Source organism: Cordyceps javanica, chromosome 6 (genome assembly GCF_051103115.1).
Source record: "Cordyceps javanica chromosome 6, complete sequence".
In the NCBI taxonomy this organism is placed as follows: Eukaryota; Fungi; Ascomycota; class Sordariomycetes; order Hypocreales; family Cordycipitaceae; genus Cordyceps; species Cordyceps javanica.
In genome coordinates this window covers 3,178,969-3,197,900 of record NC_139300.1, presented here as the reverse complement: position 1 = coordinate 3,197,900, position 18,932 = coordinate 3,178,969, and the positions used below count along the sequence as shown (strand labels likewise).

General features: G+C 55.2%; 4 protein-coding genes across 4 annotated transcripts; 1 reads left to right on the top strand and 3 right to left on the bottom strand.

Annotated features, from left to right (window-relative positions):
• Positions 1–301: 301 nt before the first annotated feature.
• On the bottom strand, positions 302–4,079 carry V2A60_009405 (uncharacterized protein; the record flags this gene model as incomplete). The annotated part of the gene is made up of 2 exons (XM_083260671.1): positions 302–1,913; positions 2,002–4,079. 2 exons carry the CDS (start codon positions 4,077–4,079, stop codon positions 302–304), a joined length of 3,690 nt encoding a protein of 1,229 aa, XP_083116797.1.
• A 5,494-nt stretch (positions 4,080–9,573) lies between these two features.
• On the top strand, positions 9,574–10,251 carry V2A60_009404 (uncharacterized protein; the record flags this gene model as incomplete). The annotated part of the gene is made up of 1 exon (XM_083260670.1): positions 9,574–10,251. One exon carries the CDS (start codon positions 9,574–9,576, stop codon positions 10,249–10,251), a length of 678 nt encoding a protein of 225 aa, XP_083116796.1.
• A 2,541-nt stretch (positions 10,252–12,792) lies between these two features.
• Positions 12,793–15,481, bottom strand: V2A60_009403 (uncharacterized protein; the record flags this gene model as incomplete). Its single annotated transcript, XM_083260669.1, has 4 exons — positions 12,793–14,337; positions 14,404–14,805; positions 14,855–15,234; positions 15,328–15,481. The coding sequence occupies 4 exons, from the start codon at positions 15,479–15,481 to the stop codon at positions 12,793–12,795; spliced, it is 2,481 nt and encodes an 826-aa protein (XP_083116795.1).
• A 509-nt stretch (positions 15,482–15,990) lies between these two features.
• V2A60_009402 (uncharacterized protein) lies at positions 15,991–17,158 on the bottom strand (the record flags this gene model as incomplete). Its single annotated transcript, XM_083260668.1, has 2 exons — positions 15,991–16,961; positions 17,053–17,158. 2 exons carry the CDS (start codon positions 17,156–17,158, stop codon positions 15,991–15,993), a joined length of 1,077 nt encoding a protein of 358 aa, XP_083116794.1.
• Between the last annotated feature and the right edge of the window lie 1,774 nt (positions 17,159–18,932).

Here is an 18,932-nt window from a genome sequence, read left to right as displayed (position 1 = left end):
AATGAAAGAAAAAAGGGAAAAAGGAAAAGAAAAAGAGACGAGACAGGCCCAGGACGTTTTGGTAGCAAAAAAAAAAAAGAGAGAGAGAGAGAGAGAGGTAAACTAAAAGGACAAGAACAGGGATGAACAGGTTCATGGGGTATTTGAATGAGACGAGACAAGGGAAGAAGAAAAAGAAGAAAAAGAAGAAAAGACCAAATCATTGGTAATGATGGAATCCTGCACCCCCAAAGAAAACGAGACCAATGCACAAGAAACAAAAGAAAGCACGAGGGACGAGACGAGGAAAAATAGAAAAAATCTATGACCGCCTCTTAAGCTGCGTCTTCCACTCGGCCCTCGCCACCTTCATGAGCAGATCCTCGTCCTTGATGGGGATCCACGCCGTCAGGGCCTTCATTGCGTTTTCAAAGTCGGCGTCGAGGAGCACCTCGCGCAGGGCCTGGATGAGGGCCGCGCTCGTGGCGTGCAACACGTCGAGGCCGCTGCTCGGCGAGGCGGCCGTGGTGGCCTTGCTGATGCCGCTCGCGTGTGACGGGCTCTCTTTGATGGACGGCAGGGAAGGCGGCGTGGTGGTGCTGGGTTTGGGCGTCGGCAGCAGGTCCGTCTTGGTCGACACCGTCGTCGTCGTCGTCGTGTGGGCGGCAGCGGCGGGTGTCAGCTCGCCAGTGGCAGCGTCGCCCAGGAGCAGGAAAACGTCCCAGACGCGCAGCTGCGCGGCAAAGGGGATGGACAGGTTAAAGAGCGTCAGGTACCAGCGGGTGCCGTAGGCGGTGCCGTCGATGCAGAGGTCGGTCATCTTGCGGGCGACGTCCTTGTGGAGCCAGCCCGTCTCGAGCTCGCGCAGGGCGGCCATGAGGCCGTCGAAGCCCGGCTGGTAGAGGCGCTCGAGTCCGCGCAGCTGCCACATGCGCACGAGCATGACGAAGCACTTTTCCTCGTCAAAGTAGCACAGCAGCGTCGCCGCCAGCGACGCCATGCCCTGCACGTAGCCCGTCTCGGGAAAGTAGAGCGACAGCGCGTGGAGGACGCGGAACAGCAGGCGCTGGCCGCCGCGGTACCGTCGCCGGAACATGACGTGTCGGCTGATGGTGCGGGGCACGTCGAGGTCGATCTGGATGTCGTCGGCCGACGCGCAGTCCTGCAACCGGCGAAACGAGGCCGTGATGGACTCTTCGGTGGGGGAAAAGCCGGGATGTTCCCTGGCCGACGTGGCGAGAAAGGACCACCAGGCGGCGGCCCGCCAGCGGTCGGGGATGCCCTTCCACGTGCGCTCGACGAGCTTGGGGTTCTTGGTGTCAAAGTCAAACTCCATGCCCTGACCCTGTTCCCCCCTGCGGATGACGCGGGCCATGCGCCGCCACTTTTCGGAGCGCTCGATTTCTTTGCGCTTGAGCGCCTCGGAGATCTTTTCGACGCGCGCCTCCTCGACGCTGTCTTGCAGATTCGGGGAGACGGTCAGCATGTCGCCGGCCTCGTCCATCCAGCGACGATTTCTATTCTGCGGGAGCAGGTTGCCGGCCTGGCGGATGACGGAGCGCGAAGAGCGAAACGACACGGCCGAGACGTGAGAGTGCTGCGTGTTGAGGGAACGGGCCGAGATCTTGCGGCTGGGCAGGTGAATGCCGCCCTGGGACGAGGCGAAGCCCATGGGGTCGCGCTTAGTGAGCACGTGGCGGCGGCGCGGCGAGTGGTGCAGGGAGCGCATCTCAGTCGGGGTGCCGACGCGCGACTGGCTGCGCGGGGTGCCGATGAAGCCGTAGCGGTCGACCATGGCACTGTCGAGGTCGTCCCAGTCCTCAAAGCCGCCGGCCGGGTCGGCGGGTTCGCGGCGCGGGGCGTCATTATTCGACAGCGGCGAAGAGCTTGCGTAATTTGGAACGGAAGAAGCGGGCGCGAGAATATTTCCGTTTCTGGGGAGACGAAAAGTCAGGGTCAGCAGTGTCCGAGACTGGAGAGAGAGCGGCCGCAGCAGCCGGGAGCGCCAAGAAGGTTTCATACGCAAAGGACTCGTCGTCTTCGGTCAGGACCTCGGGGGTGGGCTCCAAGCGTTCGCAGTACGAGTGCCTGACGTTGTCGCGCGCAGAGGCCGGGCAATCACCCGAGGCATAGAGCTGCCTAACCTTTTGCGACTCCTGCTCGACATCTGGGGCTATGAAGGGCACGTCGGGAGAGGGCGAGGCGAGGCGAGCAGGCGCGCCGAGGATCTCGTCGGAGGCGGCGTGGCTGGTGACCGACGAGGCAGGCCGGGGCGCGGCGGCAATGGAGGATTTCTGTGTGGGTGTGGCGCTGCGGTCGTCGTCGGTGAGGGACAAGCGATCCATGGCGGATATGTTGTCGGGGTTGAACATGAGGCTGCCGCGCTTGGAGAAGTGCAGAGAAGCCAGGAAGTCGTCATCCAGAAGGCTGTCGGTGGGAATGGCAATGCCCAGAGGCGAAAACTCGGCAGCGGTCCCGCGGTCCATGTCAGGGGAGGACGAGGACGACATGGCCCGCGACGATCGGGAGGAGCTCCGCGCAGGGGATACTGGTAGCTCCAGCAAGGACTGCAGCTTGGCGGAGGAGGCTGGGGCCGGGGTGGCAGTGCCAGGAGGAGGAGCAGCGGCGCCGTTGGCAGCCAGTGCAGGAATAAAGACAGGGTTGATAGGATTATTATTCTTAATATAATTACCTGCAGTCAAGTCACCCCGCAGCTGAGAGGAGCTGTGCCAACGTCTGGGTGCCCTCGACGACGCGGGCTCGTCACGCTTGTCGTGGTGACGCGGGTGACTGGTGGTGGTGGTGGTTGGGGTGGTGGAGGCGTCGTCGCGGGAGCCGCCCCAAAAGGAAAGGCGCAGGCTGTGGCGTTTGAGGAGCTTGCGGCGGGACGGGGCACGAGAGGGTGAGAGAGGCGGCGAGATGGGGACGGGAGGAAAGTCGGAGGTGGTGATGGCCGCGGCGGCGGCGGTGGCAGGACGGTTATTATAAGAAGAGAAGGAAGACGAGGTGGAGGTGGCGGCGGCGCTGGCGATGCGCGAGCCAAGGGGAGCAATCACCGTCAAGGGCGGCGGCGACGTGTTGGATGAGGAGTGGGAGGAGGACGAGGAGGCCCTAGCGGCTGTAGCGGTCGCAGGGCTGCCGTTGGTGGGTTCTTCAGTGGCGCTGATGCCCATTTTAGAAGGAGCGGCGGCGGCGGCGGTGGTGCTAGTGAGGTACCAGGTACCCGTAGTCGAGATGGTCGCCCTGGTCGTGGCAGGGCGCGCAACGTCGTTTGCACTCTGGCGGCGCTTTCTCCGCGCAACAGCAGGGGCGGTATTGGGAGACGACGACACAAACGACGACGATGCAGTGATGTCCGTCCATGTGGCGTGTCTAGACATGGGCCGCCGCTTCTCGACAAAACAGTCGTCATTTTGGGTGCGATTTTTGTCGTCATCGTCGGCGTTGTCGTCGTCGTCGTCGTCGTCATGGTCGTGGTGTCGGTTAACCGCGGCGGTATGGAAGCGCTCCTCCTCGGGGATAGTATCCGTCATGACGGCGCTGCCGTGACCGGAATCGCGCTTGCACTCGTCCGTCGGCGGGGGCGGGGGCGGCGACCTCAAGGCCGGGTGCTTCTCCGTCGGGGGCGCAAGCACGGGCAGGTTGAGGCGCGTCGGCGGCACCACGACTACGGGACCTGATGCTCTTGCTGGGACTGCGCCTGCTCCTGCTCCTGCATCTGCGCCTGCGCCGGCCCCGACCCCTACCCCCACGGGTAGCTGTGGTAGCGGCGGGCATACGACGAAGCCGTGGATCGAAGTAGAAGCGGTGCCGGTCAGCGACGCGCCGGACACGGAGGCGGCGCACGAGTAGACGGAGGAGCGGGTGGCGGTGGTCGAGCTGGAGGGCGAGCGCTGCATGGCCGTCGGGCGCGGGGGCGGCGGCCTGGAGCGAGCGCGCGGCCTCGCTTGCGTCGAGGTCATGTGCAGCGGGGGTTCGGCGGCGACGGTCTTGTCGTAGCGCAGGCCGACGAGGCCCGAGTCGTCGCGAAATGTCGGCTTGCGGATCACGGCAGGTCTGCTGCCGGTCCTGGTCGAGCTGAAGCGTGTGGGTGGTGCCATGGTAGGCGAGTGGCGGCGACGGCGGCGGCGACTGGGTCGATGGCTGTCACTCGCAGAAGGAAATGTCGAGATTTGTATGCAGTTGTTGAACCCTGCGGGAGTTGAAATTGGTTCGGCGCCGGCGATGCTGAATCAATTTTGCTGTCGGCTCCTTGCTGCTTGTAGCGACAGGTTGGCGCAAACGGTATCTACTTTCGCAGGAGGTTGCGTCTGGGCCTGTGACTGAATGGCTTTGGAAGTTGGCGCAGCCAAAATGTCGAATACCGAGCAAGAGCAAAGACAAGGCGTCTAAGCTGGATGCAGAGGATTTGGAGGAAATTTCGAATGAGTGTTGCAAAACGAAACGGCACCGAGGCGTAGAGAGGGCGTGTCTGCTGACAAGCAAGCGATGAAGATGAACGACTGAGAGGGCGGGTGGACAGCGGTCTGGCTTTATGTGTCTTGGGGCGTGTTTGTGTCGGATCCCAAAAAGTTTGTAACGTGGTATGTGGTATCACTCGGGAGGTTGTTGCAGTATTGCGGTGAGACGAAGGAAGAAAAGAACAAGCTGGCGATTGGGTAGGTAGTGGCAAGGTACGCATGTATGTTGTAAGTATGGCCGTGGGGTGAATGGTGTGTGCGCGAGTGGCGATGCGGGCAAACGGCGGACAAGTAAGTTGCAGACGTGGTGTGATGTGTGTGTGTGAGTGAGTGAGCGGGAGCAACAAACGACGGCTCAAGAAGACGAGGAGGGGGGAAGGAGGAGGAAGGGAGGTAAGGGGATACAAAAAGTAAAATGTATGTATGAGGAGAGGGGGGGGGATGGGTGTTGAGGTTTGAGAAGAAGAGGAAACAAAAAGAGCAGCGAGAAGGGATAGCTGGTAGGAGATGGTCATACACACACATACACACATACACAGACGGGCATTTACACGGGCACACACATACAGATGCGGAAAGACACGCACATATACATACATGAGCCGTCCATACACATACACATACAACATACACATTTCACGACACTGACACCGTCTTGTTCCGCCACACCATCTCTTGTCTTTGCCTGCCCGGCCCCCAAAGAGAAAAAAAAAAAAAAAAAAAACTGCCGGCGCCCGCATGTGGGCAAGCAGGAGAGGAAGGAAGAGGGAAAAAAAAGACAGAAATAAAGAAAGAAAGAAATAAAAGACGGAAAAGAATTGGCCAAGACTAAACCCGACAGGGAAGACCCTTGTTTAGGCTGCGAGGGGTAACCAATTATTCAGTACTCATACTTGGTTCTTGAGTAAGTAATCTGTATCCCGTACTGGTAGTATTGATACAGATGGTGACTTATAGGTACCCTGACATCTGAGTACCACGCTGAGGACCCTCTGAGTACCCATCTGAGAGTACCCCGGCAGACTTAATCGTCTCCATAATCGGGTACCTTGTCTCTTGTGCTCGGTTGCAGGACCAGCTCATTCCTGGCATTCCTGGCATCTGTGTATTGTGTAAGTCATGTCATTCAATCTACTTGCAAGCAGTTATGCGTTCAGTTCTTGACATGACTTTCTCTCTCTCTTTTTTTTTTCTAAAAAAATTTCTCTCTTTCTTCCCCCCTCTTCCCTTTCCCCTCTTGTCTTCTTACGTACCAACTACGGATAGACCTGGGTTCGTAACAACGCATACAGTGGAGACGGCCAAAAAATTGGCTTTCTTTCTTTCTTTTTTTTCCCTTTTTTTTCTTCTTGCTTTTATTAATTCTTTGATCCTCTTCCTTGCCAGCAGGTGCAACGAGTTACAGAGGCGACATTAGTGACATGTGAAAGAGTGCCAGTTTGCCCGTCGACTCAGGTACCCTTTGTTCCAAGTCCACCATTCTCTAACATGCACGTTTCATTTTTTTTTCTCTTTTCCTTTTACCCCCCCCCCCCCCCCCTCTCTCTCCGTGTGTCGTCTCGTCCATTTTTTTTTTGCTCTGTTCCCATGGCTACCACGGATAACGATTCATGCTCTTGTCTCCCCTCTCTCTTCCCTTGTGCTTCTTGAACCTGTTACAGGATACAAAAATATCCTATACAATGCAACAACGATACCAGCAGCAACAACCATCTACCCCGTTACACCACGTGTTGGCCTGGTTGCCTAGGATCCGTCTTGTTGTACCCGTACGGGAGTCACTAACCAGCGCAGCGGATGGGCATGACACTCAACGGCCCCAGGCAATAGGTCAAGATGAACAACCTTGGGTCTGGTTGGCTGGTTTGATTTTTTTTTTGGCCCTCTCTTCGTTGGTGGCCGGTGCCGGCAATGATTCTGACCCCCAAAAAAGACCACCACCACAACAGCCCAATCATGCAGTTACATGTTGCAAGTACTTCCATGTACTTACTTACCATGCCCTACTTACCTGCCAGCCTATCCAAGTACGTGCCCACCACGACCTCCACCAGGATCCTCCATCGACCGACCGGCTGCAGCTACGTGCCATCCCCGGCACAAGAGGGGGACCGGTCTTGATACCCGTCCCTGGGTCTTGTGCCTGAGTCTTGTCCCGTCTTGGTGCAAAGTTGGGAGTTTGTCAGGTTGTGTGGCTGCCCCCCCTCCCCGCCACCAGCCCAGCTGCCAGCCCACTCACCTGTACTGACAAACTGAGTAATAAACCACCACCACATCAATGCCTGCCCACCAATGCCGTGTGTGTGCCGAACCACTTGCTCGGCTGCCTGCCTGACTGCTTCTGACAGGAACCATTTTTTTTCTTCTTCTCTTTATTCTAGACCCTGTTCTGATTTCGCTAAAGAGAGAAAAAAAAAAGAAAAAGAGGGGGGAGGGGGCCCTTGCTGCCGATACCAGCCAACTGGCCCCCAGATGAGGTTGATTTGGGCATTCGCCTTCTAACCAACAGCAGACCGGCTTGTAAAATCAGTCCTTCCATTCGCATCTCCTATGAGCCGACTCTCCAAGTCTCATCTGTCCAGGTGGTGCAAGTCAATAGTGTCAAATCCCTCCCCCCCAAAGGTCAACGAAAACCACCTTGGCTGCCTGGCCTACCAACTACTGCATTGGGCAACACACTATGTCCAATCCCAGCATGACAAGTTTGCCTACTGCAGGTACGAGCGGGCTGACGACTTGCTTGCCAACCAAAAACTAAACTACTCGGTACTAATGAGTAGTTTGGTCACCGCCATCGACGCCACCACACCGCTGCTGCTGCTGCTGCTGCTGCTGCCCAACAAAAAGGCGCATCTGTAGGTAGGTATCTGTACTTGTGGATTACGGATGACCAGAACATGTACAGATACATGGTGTGTACTCTGAATACACCGCACTTTGAACAAGCACAACCACCACGTCTTCTTCTTCTTCTTCTTCTTTTCCTACTATGTACCTCCTGTACCTGAATCCCGAGGCCGAAAGAAAGCCCTAAAAAGTGGGCGTCAAATCAACGATGAACACCTGGGGACGGCCTCCCGTGGAAAAAAAGAAAGTAGGCTCGGCCTGCGAAGGGTTTGATTTATCGGTGACTCGTCGTTGTCGTGCGGCTACTGGAATTTTTTTTCTGTCATTCTTTTTTTTTCTTCTTCTTCTCGGCCTTTAATCGTGCCGAATCTCTTCATCACCTCCATGCGCTGTACACGGCCCTCCCCCAGTCTGGAAAGACAAAAGAAGAAGATTAGAAAAAAAAAAAGTCAAGCAAGCCGCTACGGAATACTCCGCAAGTACACACACTATAACACACGCACAGGCAGAGAAAGTCGCTTCAAAATTTCCCCCAGCCAGCCAGATTCTAAGCTTACTGGGTAGGCAACTAATCCCTGACAAACTACCGATCCGCATCGCCAAAAAGTGATTGGTCGTGTGCACACATTACAATGCACGTACCTACTGGTACACACCGTTCCTCACCAAGTATTCGTAAAGTATCCGTAAAGTAGTGTGGGCTCATTTCAAGTTCACCTCTACTCTGTGCATTGTGCGCTGCTGCTTGCTGCTTACTGCCGAAGAGCCAAGACAATCAGGTCAAAAGTAGGTAAGCAAGAGGCCGCCGAAATCAAGTCTCACGCCGCCCTTTCTCCCCCTCCCCGAGTATCGTAATGAAGTTGGTGCTTGTGATGTGCCTTCTTTTGCCTTTTTCGCCTTTTTTTTTTCTTTTTTTTTCTTACCATAGCACAGCATCATATGACCTACAACTACTCAAATATGCTGGTTGGACGTGAGGACGCCAACGAGACAAAGACGCCAAGTGCGTGCGCTTTGGTCTCTTTTCTTTCCTTCTCTCCAAGTAGCTTCCTCTTTCTCTCCCTCTCTCTCCCTCTCTCGCTCTCTCGCTCTCTACTAGCCCTCGTGATTACAAAATACATCACTATCGCTTCCTTACTCTACAAAGTAATATAGAGTTTTGCCTCCATTTAGCGTCTGTGATGCCCATCGTCGATGCGCAAACTCTCTCTCCCTCTCTCCCTCTCTCTCTCTTCTTACTCAATCTCGCTCAAACATATCCCCGTACGCGGCTTGTCCCGTTCTTCCTTAATCTGCGCCAAGCATCACGCTGTGTTCCCCAAAATCTTCCCACCTGTCTGTCTGAGACTGACGTTGCGCGCGCGCCGGCGTCCGCCCGCCCGCCCGCCCGCACAAACGCTTTTGATCGTAGACACAACAAAAATAATGCCCCCCCACCCCCCCCCCCCCCCCCCCCCCCCCCCCCCCCTTCGCACCTTTGCAGTCATCCTGCAAGAGGCTCAAGAGGGAACAAAGCAACGAGTCGGACTTCGCGCGCGCGCGCCGCGCAGAAAAACACAAATCTCTCTGCCTGGACCGTCCCGTCCCGGTGCTCGCCATCTTTTTTTCTTTTCTTTTGTAGTCTACCTGCGTCAAAAGCTACTGAAAACGCATGGACGGGGAGTGAAAGACCAGAGGGAAAGTGATAGAGAGAGGGAGAAAGTCAAAGAAGGAGGAGTAGTTTTGCGTGTCCATGCCGCCGCTTCTTGGCCCAGTGCGAAAGAAAAATCGAGACCCATTTCCGTGTAGATCAAAAGGCCGTGGCCAATTCTTCAAAGCCGTCTTTCTTCTGTTCTCTGGCATTGACGCCACAGACAAGGTTCCCCAAGTTTCAGACAAGTCCATCACGACCCAGGAGCCACCCCATCACGCTTCGTTGCCAGTCATGATGCCATGGCTTGCTGGCTTTTATGCCAACCAGTCTTTGATATCGTATCATACTAGTCATTGTCATAGTCTCTTCTCCGATTTATTAATTTGTTTTTCTTCCTTTCTCTTCTTGAGAGGGGGCTGGAGGCTGGTGGCCGGCGTGACGTACACACACATTTATATTTTTCTCTTTTTTTGGCACCATCATAGGACGGTGCCTAAATTAGGTTCACGCGAAAACGTGTATGTAGAAGAATGCTTCTTTCTCGGAATCTAGATAGTTTGCACTTTTTTCTTTTCTTCTCTCTTCTTTTCTTCAACTGCCCATCATTTCACCTTGGGAAGTGTCAAGAAAAGAAAAAAAAAAGAAAAAAAAAAGATGGGTGGGAAGAAGCAAAGCCGACGAGCAAGGCAAGGCGACGCAAAAGACAAAGAGTCAGCTTCTGCCTCGGCGCATCCTCCTCCTCTTGCTGCTACCACCACCACCACTGCTGCTGCCTCTCCGTCTCCAAGCACAGTCGCTCATCAGCCAACGACGACGCTGGCCGTCCGGGACCATCCCGTCCTCGGCTACAAGCTGCGCGTGCTCCTCTACGACCTCGTCCACGTCGCCAAGGACCCCGCCTCGGCGCGGCGCCTCGACCGCACCACCGACGCGTGGTACATGAGCCGGCCGTATTTTGCGCCCGACGAGTCGGAAACGATGAAGAATGCCATCATCACCCATGCCACATCATCGTCTTCTTCTTCTTCTTCTTCTCCTTCTTTTGCTTCCCTGCCGCATCTTGTCAACGACGACGGTGATGGCTCCGGCTCCGGCTCCGGCTCCGGCTCCGGCTCCGGCTCCCCGTCGTCTTCGTCTTGGTCCGGGTCCGCCGTCAGGGACGCCCTGGCCTCGCTCCTGTCCACCTTTTTCGACAAGAGGCGCGCCAGCGGCGATGCGCGGCCGTGCGGGCCTCACCACCTCGCGCCTCTCTACGCGGCCTTGTACGGCATCGACATGGCGGAGCTGCAGGACGGCAAGTTTCTTGGCCGTCTCAGAAGAAATGGGGTCTGAAAAGGGAAAAAAAAAAAAGGTGATGTGAGGGCGCTTTTGTGCATTCGAGTTTGTCAGTTGGGGCCAATGAAAATATTCCTGGCAGCATAATTCTTTGATTATTATTTCTTTGCCTCACATCATGCCTGACTGGTAATGACCAACACAATGCGCAAGATTATTCTGCGTCAAAGGACATGGCTATGCCAGCACACACACTGATGACTTGTTGCTTTTTCAACCACACATGGGCTGCTGCCATCGCCCACTGACTCATCGCCTCGTTTCAATTCCGCCATCCCGTTGTAAGTAGACGGTACCTGAGCGTGGCGGGGGGAATCCAGACCAGATGCTACCTTGTAATACAACAAGTTCGAAGACGGCGCCAACAGTCTTTATAGACTCCTTTCCGCCTGAAACCAGACGTGGCCGCACTGACGCCATTGCCAGAGAAAGATTCTATTCTGAGGCTACTTGTCAAGTAATCACAATTTACCAGTAACAAAGCGCGCGCACAAGTTACATGGGCCAACAAGGGTAGGTGAAAGACCCGGCGCACAACACATTCTTCTCCACGACACGTCGTGAACCCTGGCCAATGCTCCTTTCTACTTTTGGAGTCACACTCTCCGTATTATGCAACCACTTTAACTCGAGTGGGATGGGAGGGCAATGAGAGGAGGGGGATGGGGGGGGAGGGGCCCTCTTGCTTCCCGTGCCTGCCGCCTGATTTTTTTCTATTTCTATTTCTTCATTTTTTTTGTGCGAGAAACCAGGCGGCATGATACATGTTCCATTTTTTTTGGTGCGTGCTTTTTGTTTCGTCCACGTCTTTTGCTTCATCAAGTGGAAACATGACAACATGACTCTTGTTCAGGACGGGAGCGCAAGGCAAAGGGTGGATTGAGACAGGGGGGGAGGGGCGGCATGAATGAACAAAAATGAAGCATGGACGAAAATTTTCTGACCAGACGGAAAAACACAAATGGCTTGGTCAATGCCGGTCTCGTGGGGGGGGGTCTTGAGCGCCAAGCTTTTTTCCCTCTTCTTTCTTCTTTTTTTTACCTTTTTTTTTAGGTGCCCGTATTATCGTTCTTTATCGATCCCCTGGTAAGTATTGTTACCGAACGGGCTTCGGTCCGCTTGGGGTGTGGCGGAGGACAAGATTATACTTTGCAGTACAATACAAGTCCCAACTAGCGACGTGCAAGCAAGTATCGCCACGACCAAAACTCGTACTTGGTCGGGCTAGTTTATCTTCGTGACGAGCCGGATCAAGGCCGAGCGAAGAGCAAGGGCCTCCCGCCCCCCCTCCCGCGCTAGTTATCGTTCCCATTGTTCTCTATTGTTCCTTTTCCTCTCGGCCAAGTTACCCACCAAGACGAACCCAACCAACAACTGAAGAACAACGGGGGGGGAGGAAGGGGGCGACGTCTCAAGAAAGCGGCCTTGGTCAGCGTAGTCACACAGGCATAGGCCGGCCCTTTCTTTCTATCTTTTTTTTTCCGTTCTTTCTCTTCTTTTTTTTTTTTGCGCAACTCGGACAGTTGCATAGTCTGTTTTTCCGCTGCCCATGAGATCCACAGCTTCTGTCTCGCGTTCATGCCAGGGTGATGCTTGTTCTGCTCGACGTCTTCTTTTGAAATCGTGCCGCCCGTCCCATGTTGAACGAAAACATCAACTACAACAACTTACAACAACTCCAACAACAACAGCCGGGTGAACCTTTTTTTCCTCGTTTTCTCGTTTTCTCGCTTTTTAAGGTTTTTGGCTAGGTTTAATCTATATTATGTGCCATATATACCAACAGTAGCCACTCCTACCCGCCCTCCGCGGTACTGGTATGATTTTGCCAAGAAAGTTATATATTAAAAAAAAAAGGGCAAAGGGCGGGATTCAAAAGGGGGAACCGATTCAAGATACCCGTCCCGGGGAGGGGAGGAGGCACAGATTACGGATACAGGTTTAGCAAAGTTCGGGGTCGTCCCTCGCCTATAGTACGGGCTGCGCCCTTCCGTCGGTTGATGCAGAACGCGCAAGACCAAGCCTTGTTCATGAATCTCAGACCCGCGATGGGTGATGCTGAACCAGGAACAGCAGCCTGTTCGGAAAGTACTGAGTAGTTTGATGGCAACCTCATGCCCACTCCCCCCTCCAAAAAAAAAAAATCAACTGCCGCGGAAGTGATTGGTTTTGCTGGTGACGTTTTGCGTCCGTGTGTACGTTTCGCCTTGCGAGCAACCATCAGACTCGCGGTGCACCTCGCCCGGGTTTGTTTGTCCGTGTGTGGTCCTGATGAATATGAATAAGTAGCTCCTTGGAGTTGCAGACTGCGATCCGGCTCGGCATTCGCAGTCGCTACTTACTACAACCAACGTTTCACGTCGCTCATGGAGCATACCCAAGTAGCAAGCACATCTGTCAGTCTTCGAACTTGCGCCGCCGTCACCGTCGCCATGCACGCCCACTCCATCATTAGCATTGTTGGTAATTTCGCATGCCAATCATAATGTAATGCATTTGTAAATTATCATTTTTATTCCCACCCAGTGTCCCATTCCTTCAGACTTCCTCATTTTCCCAATCCTTCTCCGCAAACATCGGGTCCTTGCGTCCGCCACCGCTGGCCACTTCCAGCTTGTCCAGGAACTCGGGCGGCACCGTCGGTATGTACTTGCGCTCCCGCTCTCTGTTGACGCCGCCAAAGCCCGCCCCGTAAGAGATCAACATGTCAGTCACCGAAGGCAGCGTAAACGGCAGCATCAGTGCAGGGTCCATCAGCAGGTTCGGCGGCGCTTCGTCGTCTTCCGACTCATCGACGTCACCCCGTGCCGGTGTGCTCTGCGCGCTAGGAGGCGACGCGACCAGCCCGTTGCCGCCGCCTCCGTTCTTCTTGACTGGCGTCGACGGCACGCTCGTGTCTGGCCCGCCCGTTTTGGGCAGCGGCGACGTCGCCCTGCTCCGCCGCCGGTCTCGTTTCAGCGCCGCCTCCTTTTGAAGCTCCTGCAAGTACTTTGCCGCGCTCTTAGGCAGCCGCTTCTCGCCCACTTCGGCCCGATAATGCGTCACTGTATGGAGGAGCTGCTGCGGTGTCAGTCGTTTGAGCTGCTGCAGCGTTCCCACGAGCGCCTCAAAATCGTCCTCGCCCAGCGACGAGAAACATTGTAGCCACTGTAGTAGTTGGATGACGGGCGCTAGATGACGCCTGCTAGCGTCCGCCGTTGTTTCCCCCGTCGACTTTGTCTCGCCCCCTTCGTAGTGCTCGGCTTGCCTGTTGTTGGTTCGAGCCCACTCTTCCAAAAGTGAAACATTCATGCGAATCTGCATGGCCTTGGTCCTCGCCAAGTATTTCCTGTTTGACATGACGCGGTTGAAAAGCTCTGCCCCGATCCAGTACAGTAGTTGCGAGATGATTTGTGTCGTAATCACCGAGTGCACGTCGTACAAGTCCAGCACAAACACCGTAGACGAAAGGAGCGATGTCACGTTGCGCGGCGACGGCTTGGCTCTTTGCTTGGGCGACGGTGGTCTATACCGCTTTTCCAACGGCTCCTCCTTGACGGTGGCCTTTCGCTTAAATATCTTCCACTCGTTTTGAAAGGTAATGTCTTCGAAGCCAGGGATCGTCTCGTGGTCCAGCATGGCGGGGTCCAGTACCTTGTCTAGGCGTCGCTCAGCGTCGCGCACAATGAGGATGAAAATCTCATTGATGAGGTCTGCCAGCTGCGTCTGGAATTCCGACGTGGCCTCTACCAGTCCTGCATCCTTTTTGAGGTAGTGCAGCAACAATGTCGCGTTGGAGATCCAGAAAGCGAGAATGGTCATGTCCCACTGGCACGCCTCGACCTTGTCGTTGATCAGGTCCATGGCCGAGACCAGCAATCGTTCTAGAAGCTCTGGACTGGCGTGGTAGTGTGCATATCGTGCGCTGAGAAAAATCATATTTGCTGGGACTGGCTTCTGCGATGGTGATCGTTGCGGCGTCATCTTGGTAATAATAATGTCGAGTATGCGGTCGAGTTCGTGCTCTTGGAACACAAACATTTGGTCATGCAAACATCTCCCCCAGTCAAAATCTTGTTGTTCTTCTTCAAACTCTTCCGCGGGCTGTCAATGTCAGCAGGTCGTTCGTCAGTAGGGCCAGTATGGCCATCATGTCCACTGTGTACGAACCTCTGGCTGGTCGTCCATTCCTACATTGCCCAGATCAACCTCGAGGTCGCGCGCACTTTCCATCATGAGACGGCGGCGCATCTCGTTCTCGGCCATTTCCTCCTCAAACCGATCTTGAGAAAATCCGGGATTATAAAAGTCGTCGCCCATTCCGGCATTGCCAATGTTGTAACCGTTGTCGTGAAGGTAAAAGGACATGTCGCTGTCGGGAGGCACAAAGTCAAAGGCGGTCCGGCCGGACGAAGTCTTTTGATCGGACGAGGCACCGTTGTCGAGAAGGAGTTTGGCAATGTTTTTATGGCGATTTGTCATTGCCCACATTAGTGCGCTCCATTGATTCTGGTCTTGCTTGTTTACGTTGACGCCTGCGTCGATGAGAGCCTTGACCACTCCCTCGTGGCCCTAGAAACAATCAGCACACGAGCGAATACTTTCCTTTGTGAGCACGTACAAAGCAACTTGCGTAGATGAGTGGCGGCGTGCCGTCTTCGTCTGGAGCGTTGACATCGATGTACGTTTTGGCTTTACCTGCCAGCATTTTTGTAATTTTGTCTACGTCGCCGTTGCTAGCAGCCATGTTGAGAGACTTTTGCAGTGCATCCTTCTTCTCATCTTCTGAGATTTGATCACTTTCTGCGATTTCATTGTCGTCTTCGATGCCGTGGCCTGCCTGGTGAGCAGCAGCCTGGGCCGCGAGCATCTCCATCAGTCGAGCGTCGCTGTCTTTGGGGGCCTGTGTAATGTCGCCCTCGTAGTCGTTATCGTTGAGAGAAAGGTTGGCGAAATTGAGCGGCTTCGCAAGGGCAGGTGTGGTGAGAAACTGGGATTCGCCTGGAGGATGCGCGCGTCAGAGCTTGGTCAGGGGCAGGGTTGGGAACCGGCGGTGGGAGGCTGGAACGGGCTGCTCCCTTGCGGACGACTCACCTTGCCAGCCGTCGTAGATTTCCGTCTCCGGGACTATGTACTCGGTAGGAGCATGACGGCGGTCGTTGAGAGAGGTCGGAAGGTCGGTCGGCATGGGGCGAGGGGGGTGCGGCTCGACGCGGTCGACAGGCGACGATGATTCCTCGGGATCCATGGCGCGAAGGAGGAAGTGAGGGGCAGCTCCGCACTGCCGGACTCTGCGACGACTATGCAGCGAAGAAAAGAGTCATAAGCGCCCTGTTGGAGAGATGAGGCAGAGTTGATTAGTAGCCGAAGCGCCGGCCAGGTTGCAGCGAGAAAAGAAAGCTACCTGGTCAAGGTCGTGTGAGGAAGGACAGAGATGGAGGTCAATGAGCCCGAGGTGGGTGGTACGTGAGTGTGGCGGGTCCAAGCCACACACCATCGTCATTGTGGCAGAGCAGCCAGCAAACGGTGCAATTTAAACATGACATATTAATACAATATTATATCGCCAAGATTTATTCATCTATTCGATGCTTGAAAATTCATGCCTATGTGGTGGTATATGTGTTTTCTTCTTTTTTCTTTTTTTGTCTTTTCCAATCATCATCATCGTCAACTACATACGACTGTTGAGCACATCAGCATCACATACTTGGCTGTCAGGTCAGTGGGCAGGGGCTGCGCAGACACTACTGGTGCTTAGACGGCGCGGCGGCCGAACGCGCGGACACGCTTGATACCACCGTCGGGGATCATGACGAGCTTGATGTGAGTAAAGACGCTGTTGGTGTCAGCAGAGATGAACTCGTGTTCCAGGTCAGCCTTGGTCTTGGTGGGGGGGACGACTTCCTTCCAGCCCGCGTCGTCGGCGGCGGGGCTGCCACTGGTTGAGTTGATAGCCTCCAGGCGGACCTTTTGCGGGAAGTTGCCGCGAAAGTGCGCCGTGTCGACGACAAATTTGTCAATGTGACCCGGGGCGCCGAGCTTGACAATGGTCCAGTCGACGTGGTCCCTGCCGCGGGAGCGCGCCGTCTCCCAGCCGTCGCCCATGTCCTTGCCGCGGCCCGGCAGCAGCAGGTTGTCCTTGGTGCCAAAGTGCTGGTCGCTGCAGGACACGGCGACGCCGCCGTTCTGGGCGGCGGCCAGGTCCAGGACGGCGTCGGGGTCGGCCGGGAAGACGGGCACGGCGTGGCCAAAGAGGCGGAAGCGGGCGATGCCGCCGTCGGCGTACATGTTGAGCCGGACATGCGTGTACTGCTTCGCGGTCGGCGCATCAAGCTTCCACGACAGGCGCTGGGAAGGGCCGCACTCTCGGATGCCCACAATGGTCTCCCACCCGCCGCGAGTGCCCTGCCACGACACCACCTCGTCGTCGTTGTCGCTGAAGCAGCCCTCGACCGAGATGAAGGGCGCGTAGTTGCCGGTGAAGAAGGCCGTGTCCACCTCGATGCCCTCGACGGTGCCCGACGCGACGCCCAACCGAATCACCACCCAATCAAAGGGCTCCTGGTTGTGGCGCCGCGTCTCCCACCCGTCGTACCAGGCACCGGTGAAGACCATCTTGCCGGGCTGCGAGATGGGTGCAGTAGGAGTCAGAAGATTGGACGCTTCCGCGAACCACTGGTCTGAGAAGCCAAGGATCTTACCGCCCAGAGTAGCCGAGACGAGGTCTGTACACGTCGGCAACATGGTTTAGCAGGGTTGAATTGACAAGAAATCTGGAAGACGCGCTCACTTGACAGTGAAGGGCAAGATACATACCAATGCATGTTGAACGAAACGTCTTGTCAATCTGGTCAGCGGGGACGGCGCTGGTAGCAACATCGTCGCTAATCTTGTAGCTGATTTCGTCAATGGTCGTAGCCATGGTGACTGTAGGATAGGATAAGAGAGGATAGGATGGGATATGGATGTAAGTGTGCGTGCTATGTGCAGGTTCAACTTGGGCACGTTTGTTAATTTTTTAAAGATCCCGCGGTTGTTGACCTTGACGGCTTGTTCACACGACAGCTGTATGGGAGCCCTGCAGTTGAAAACGACGGGCGAGGCTGTATTTAAACTTCTGCAGCTTCTAGCCTGTGGGTGTGCGACTTCGGGCCACTACGGAGGTGAGGAGGGTGTGGATTGGGAAGCTCCGACGCCGTGTCACGGCCGGTGTCCAGGCACCTCCAACCCGTCTGCGCATGGCATGTAGATGCCAGCCAAATGGATACAAAGAGCATCAGAAAACGAAGCTATCAGGTAATAACGCGTCTTTCGGCAAAATGGCAAATGGGTAGCCTTGCTCGATGGCTTGACGTAACGACGGAGCCCACTCTTGGCAGGCGGGGTCTGGCATTCGACGGAGTGCGACTTGCGACTCTGCAACACTACTTATTTCTTCCAGTTGGTTGTAGACGCAGAGAGGGATCCCAACTTGCCTCGGTTTCATACGCCAGTCTTATTAGCGGTGAAGTGTCGACAAGCCACGGCGGAAAAGAACGAGACCATACAACACAGTGTCAAGTGGAAATCACAGGGCACGACTTACAGAAACCCCTTCAAAAAAGTGACCAAGTGACAGACTTCCGCATCGATCTTGGGCTTGGCCGACCATGCCCTTTTGGGAAGGCCACCTATACACTCGTTGCCTTGCAGGGGTCCATGCCTGAGAGTTGTCAGCCGCCGTACGACGTCATATTCAACGACCCAATGGTATGGTGGCACAAGACCAGTCAACTCGTGGGCCGGAGAGCACCGGGGCTTGCCTCTGATCTGGCGCCATTGCCTCAGCTTGCCTTGGCATGCTTTCCGCATTACTATCCAATAAGCCTCATACAATGGATATTCAGCAGCTCTTGAAGGGGAAAACAAAAAAAAAGACAGACTTTGCTTTGCTCAGACATTCAGCCTGGCCTGGTGGTGAATGTATAGGTGGCCTGTGGGGATGTCTAGGTGGCCTGCATGAGCGGGCTTTCGACTAAACTCTAGCGCAATCGCCATCCCTTGCTAGGCCGACGGGGAGAAGTATGTGAGTAACCGTGGCCGGCTTGGCCGGATAGTTGTTGAAGTGGGCGACCGCCCGTTGACTGTGATGCGCAGCTTCTACCTGTAAGCCGGATGCTGAGACACAATCACACACGACTGGAGCAGTATAGGGTAGGCGAGGCGCGGCTTTGGCCATTAGAGGCAGCTCTTCAAGGTCATCAATGGCCACGCACCAACAGAATACCCCGGGAGAAATAGACTGCTACCAGATTTTGCGTAGAGAACTACGGCATAGGGACAGAAAAATTCCTACCGGCCACCACGCGGAAGTAGAGAAAAAGAATGCTCTATTGAAATGGATTGGCTGGTTCAAATCATCACGAGGCGTTGAGCAGTTCCGGATTTCGACATGCAGACAGGCACTTGCCAGTGGCGTGCGCACCGGCAAGAGACGATTGCCAGCGTGCGTCTAGAAATCATGTTCCATGATCTGTCAAGCGACCCAAGCAACGGGGCCTGCAAAGATGGCGATAGCTCAGGACACTTTCGGCCTTGACGGATCGGAAGAGGCCACACTTTTTGCCGTCTATGAATTGTGCCTAGCTCCTAGCCTCGCGTTCGACCATCGTTGACTTTTTGCGCCCGCAACGCGTACCACTCATGTAAGTAGTCCC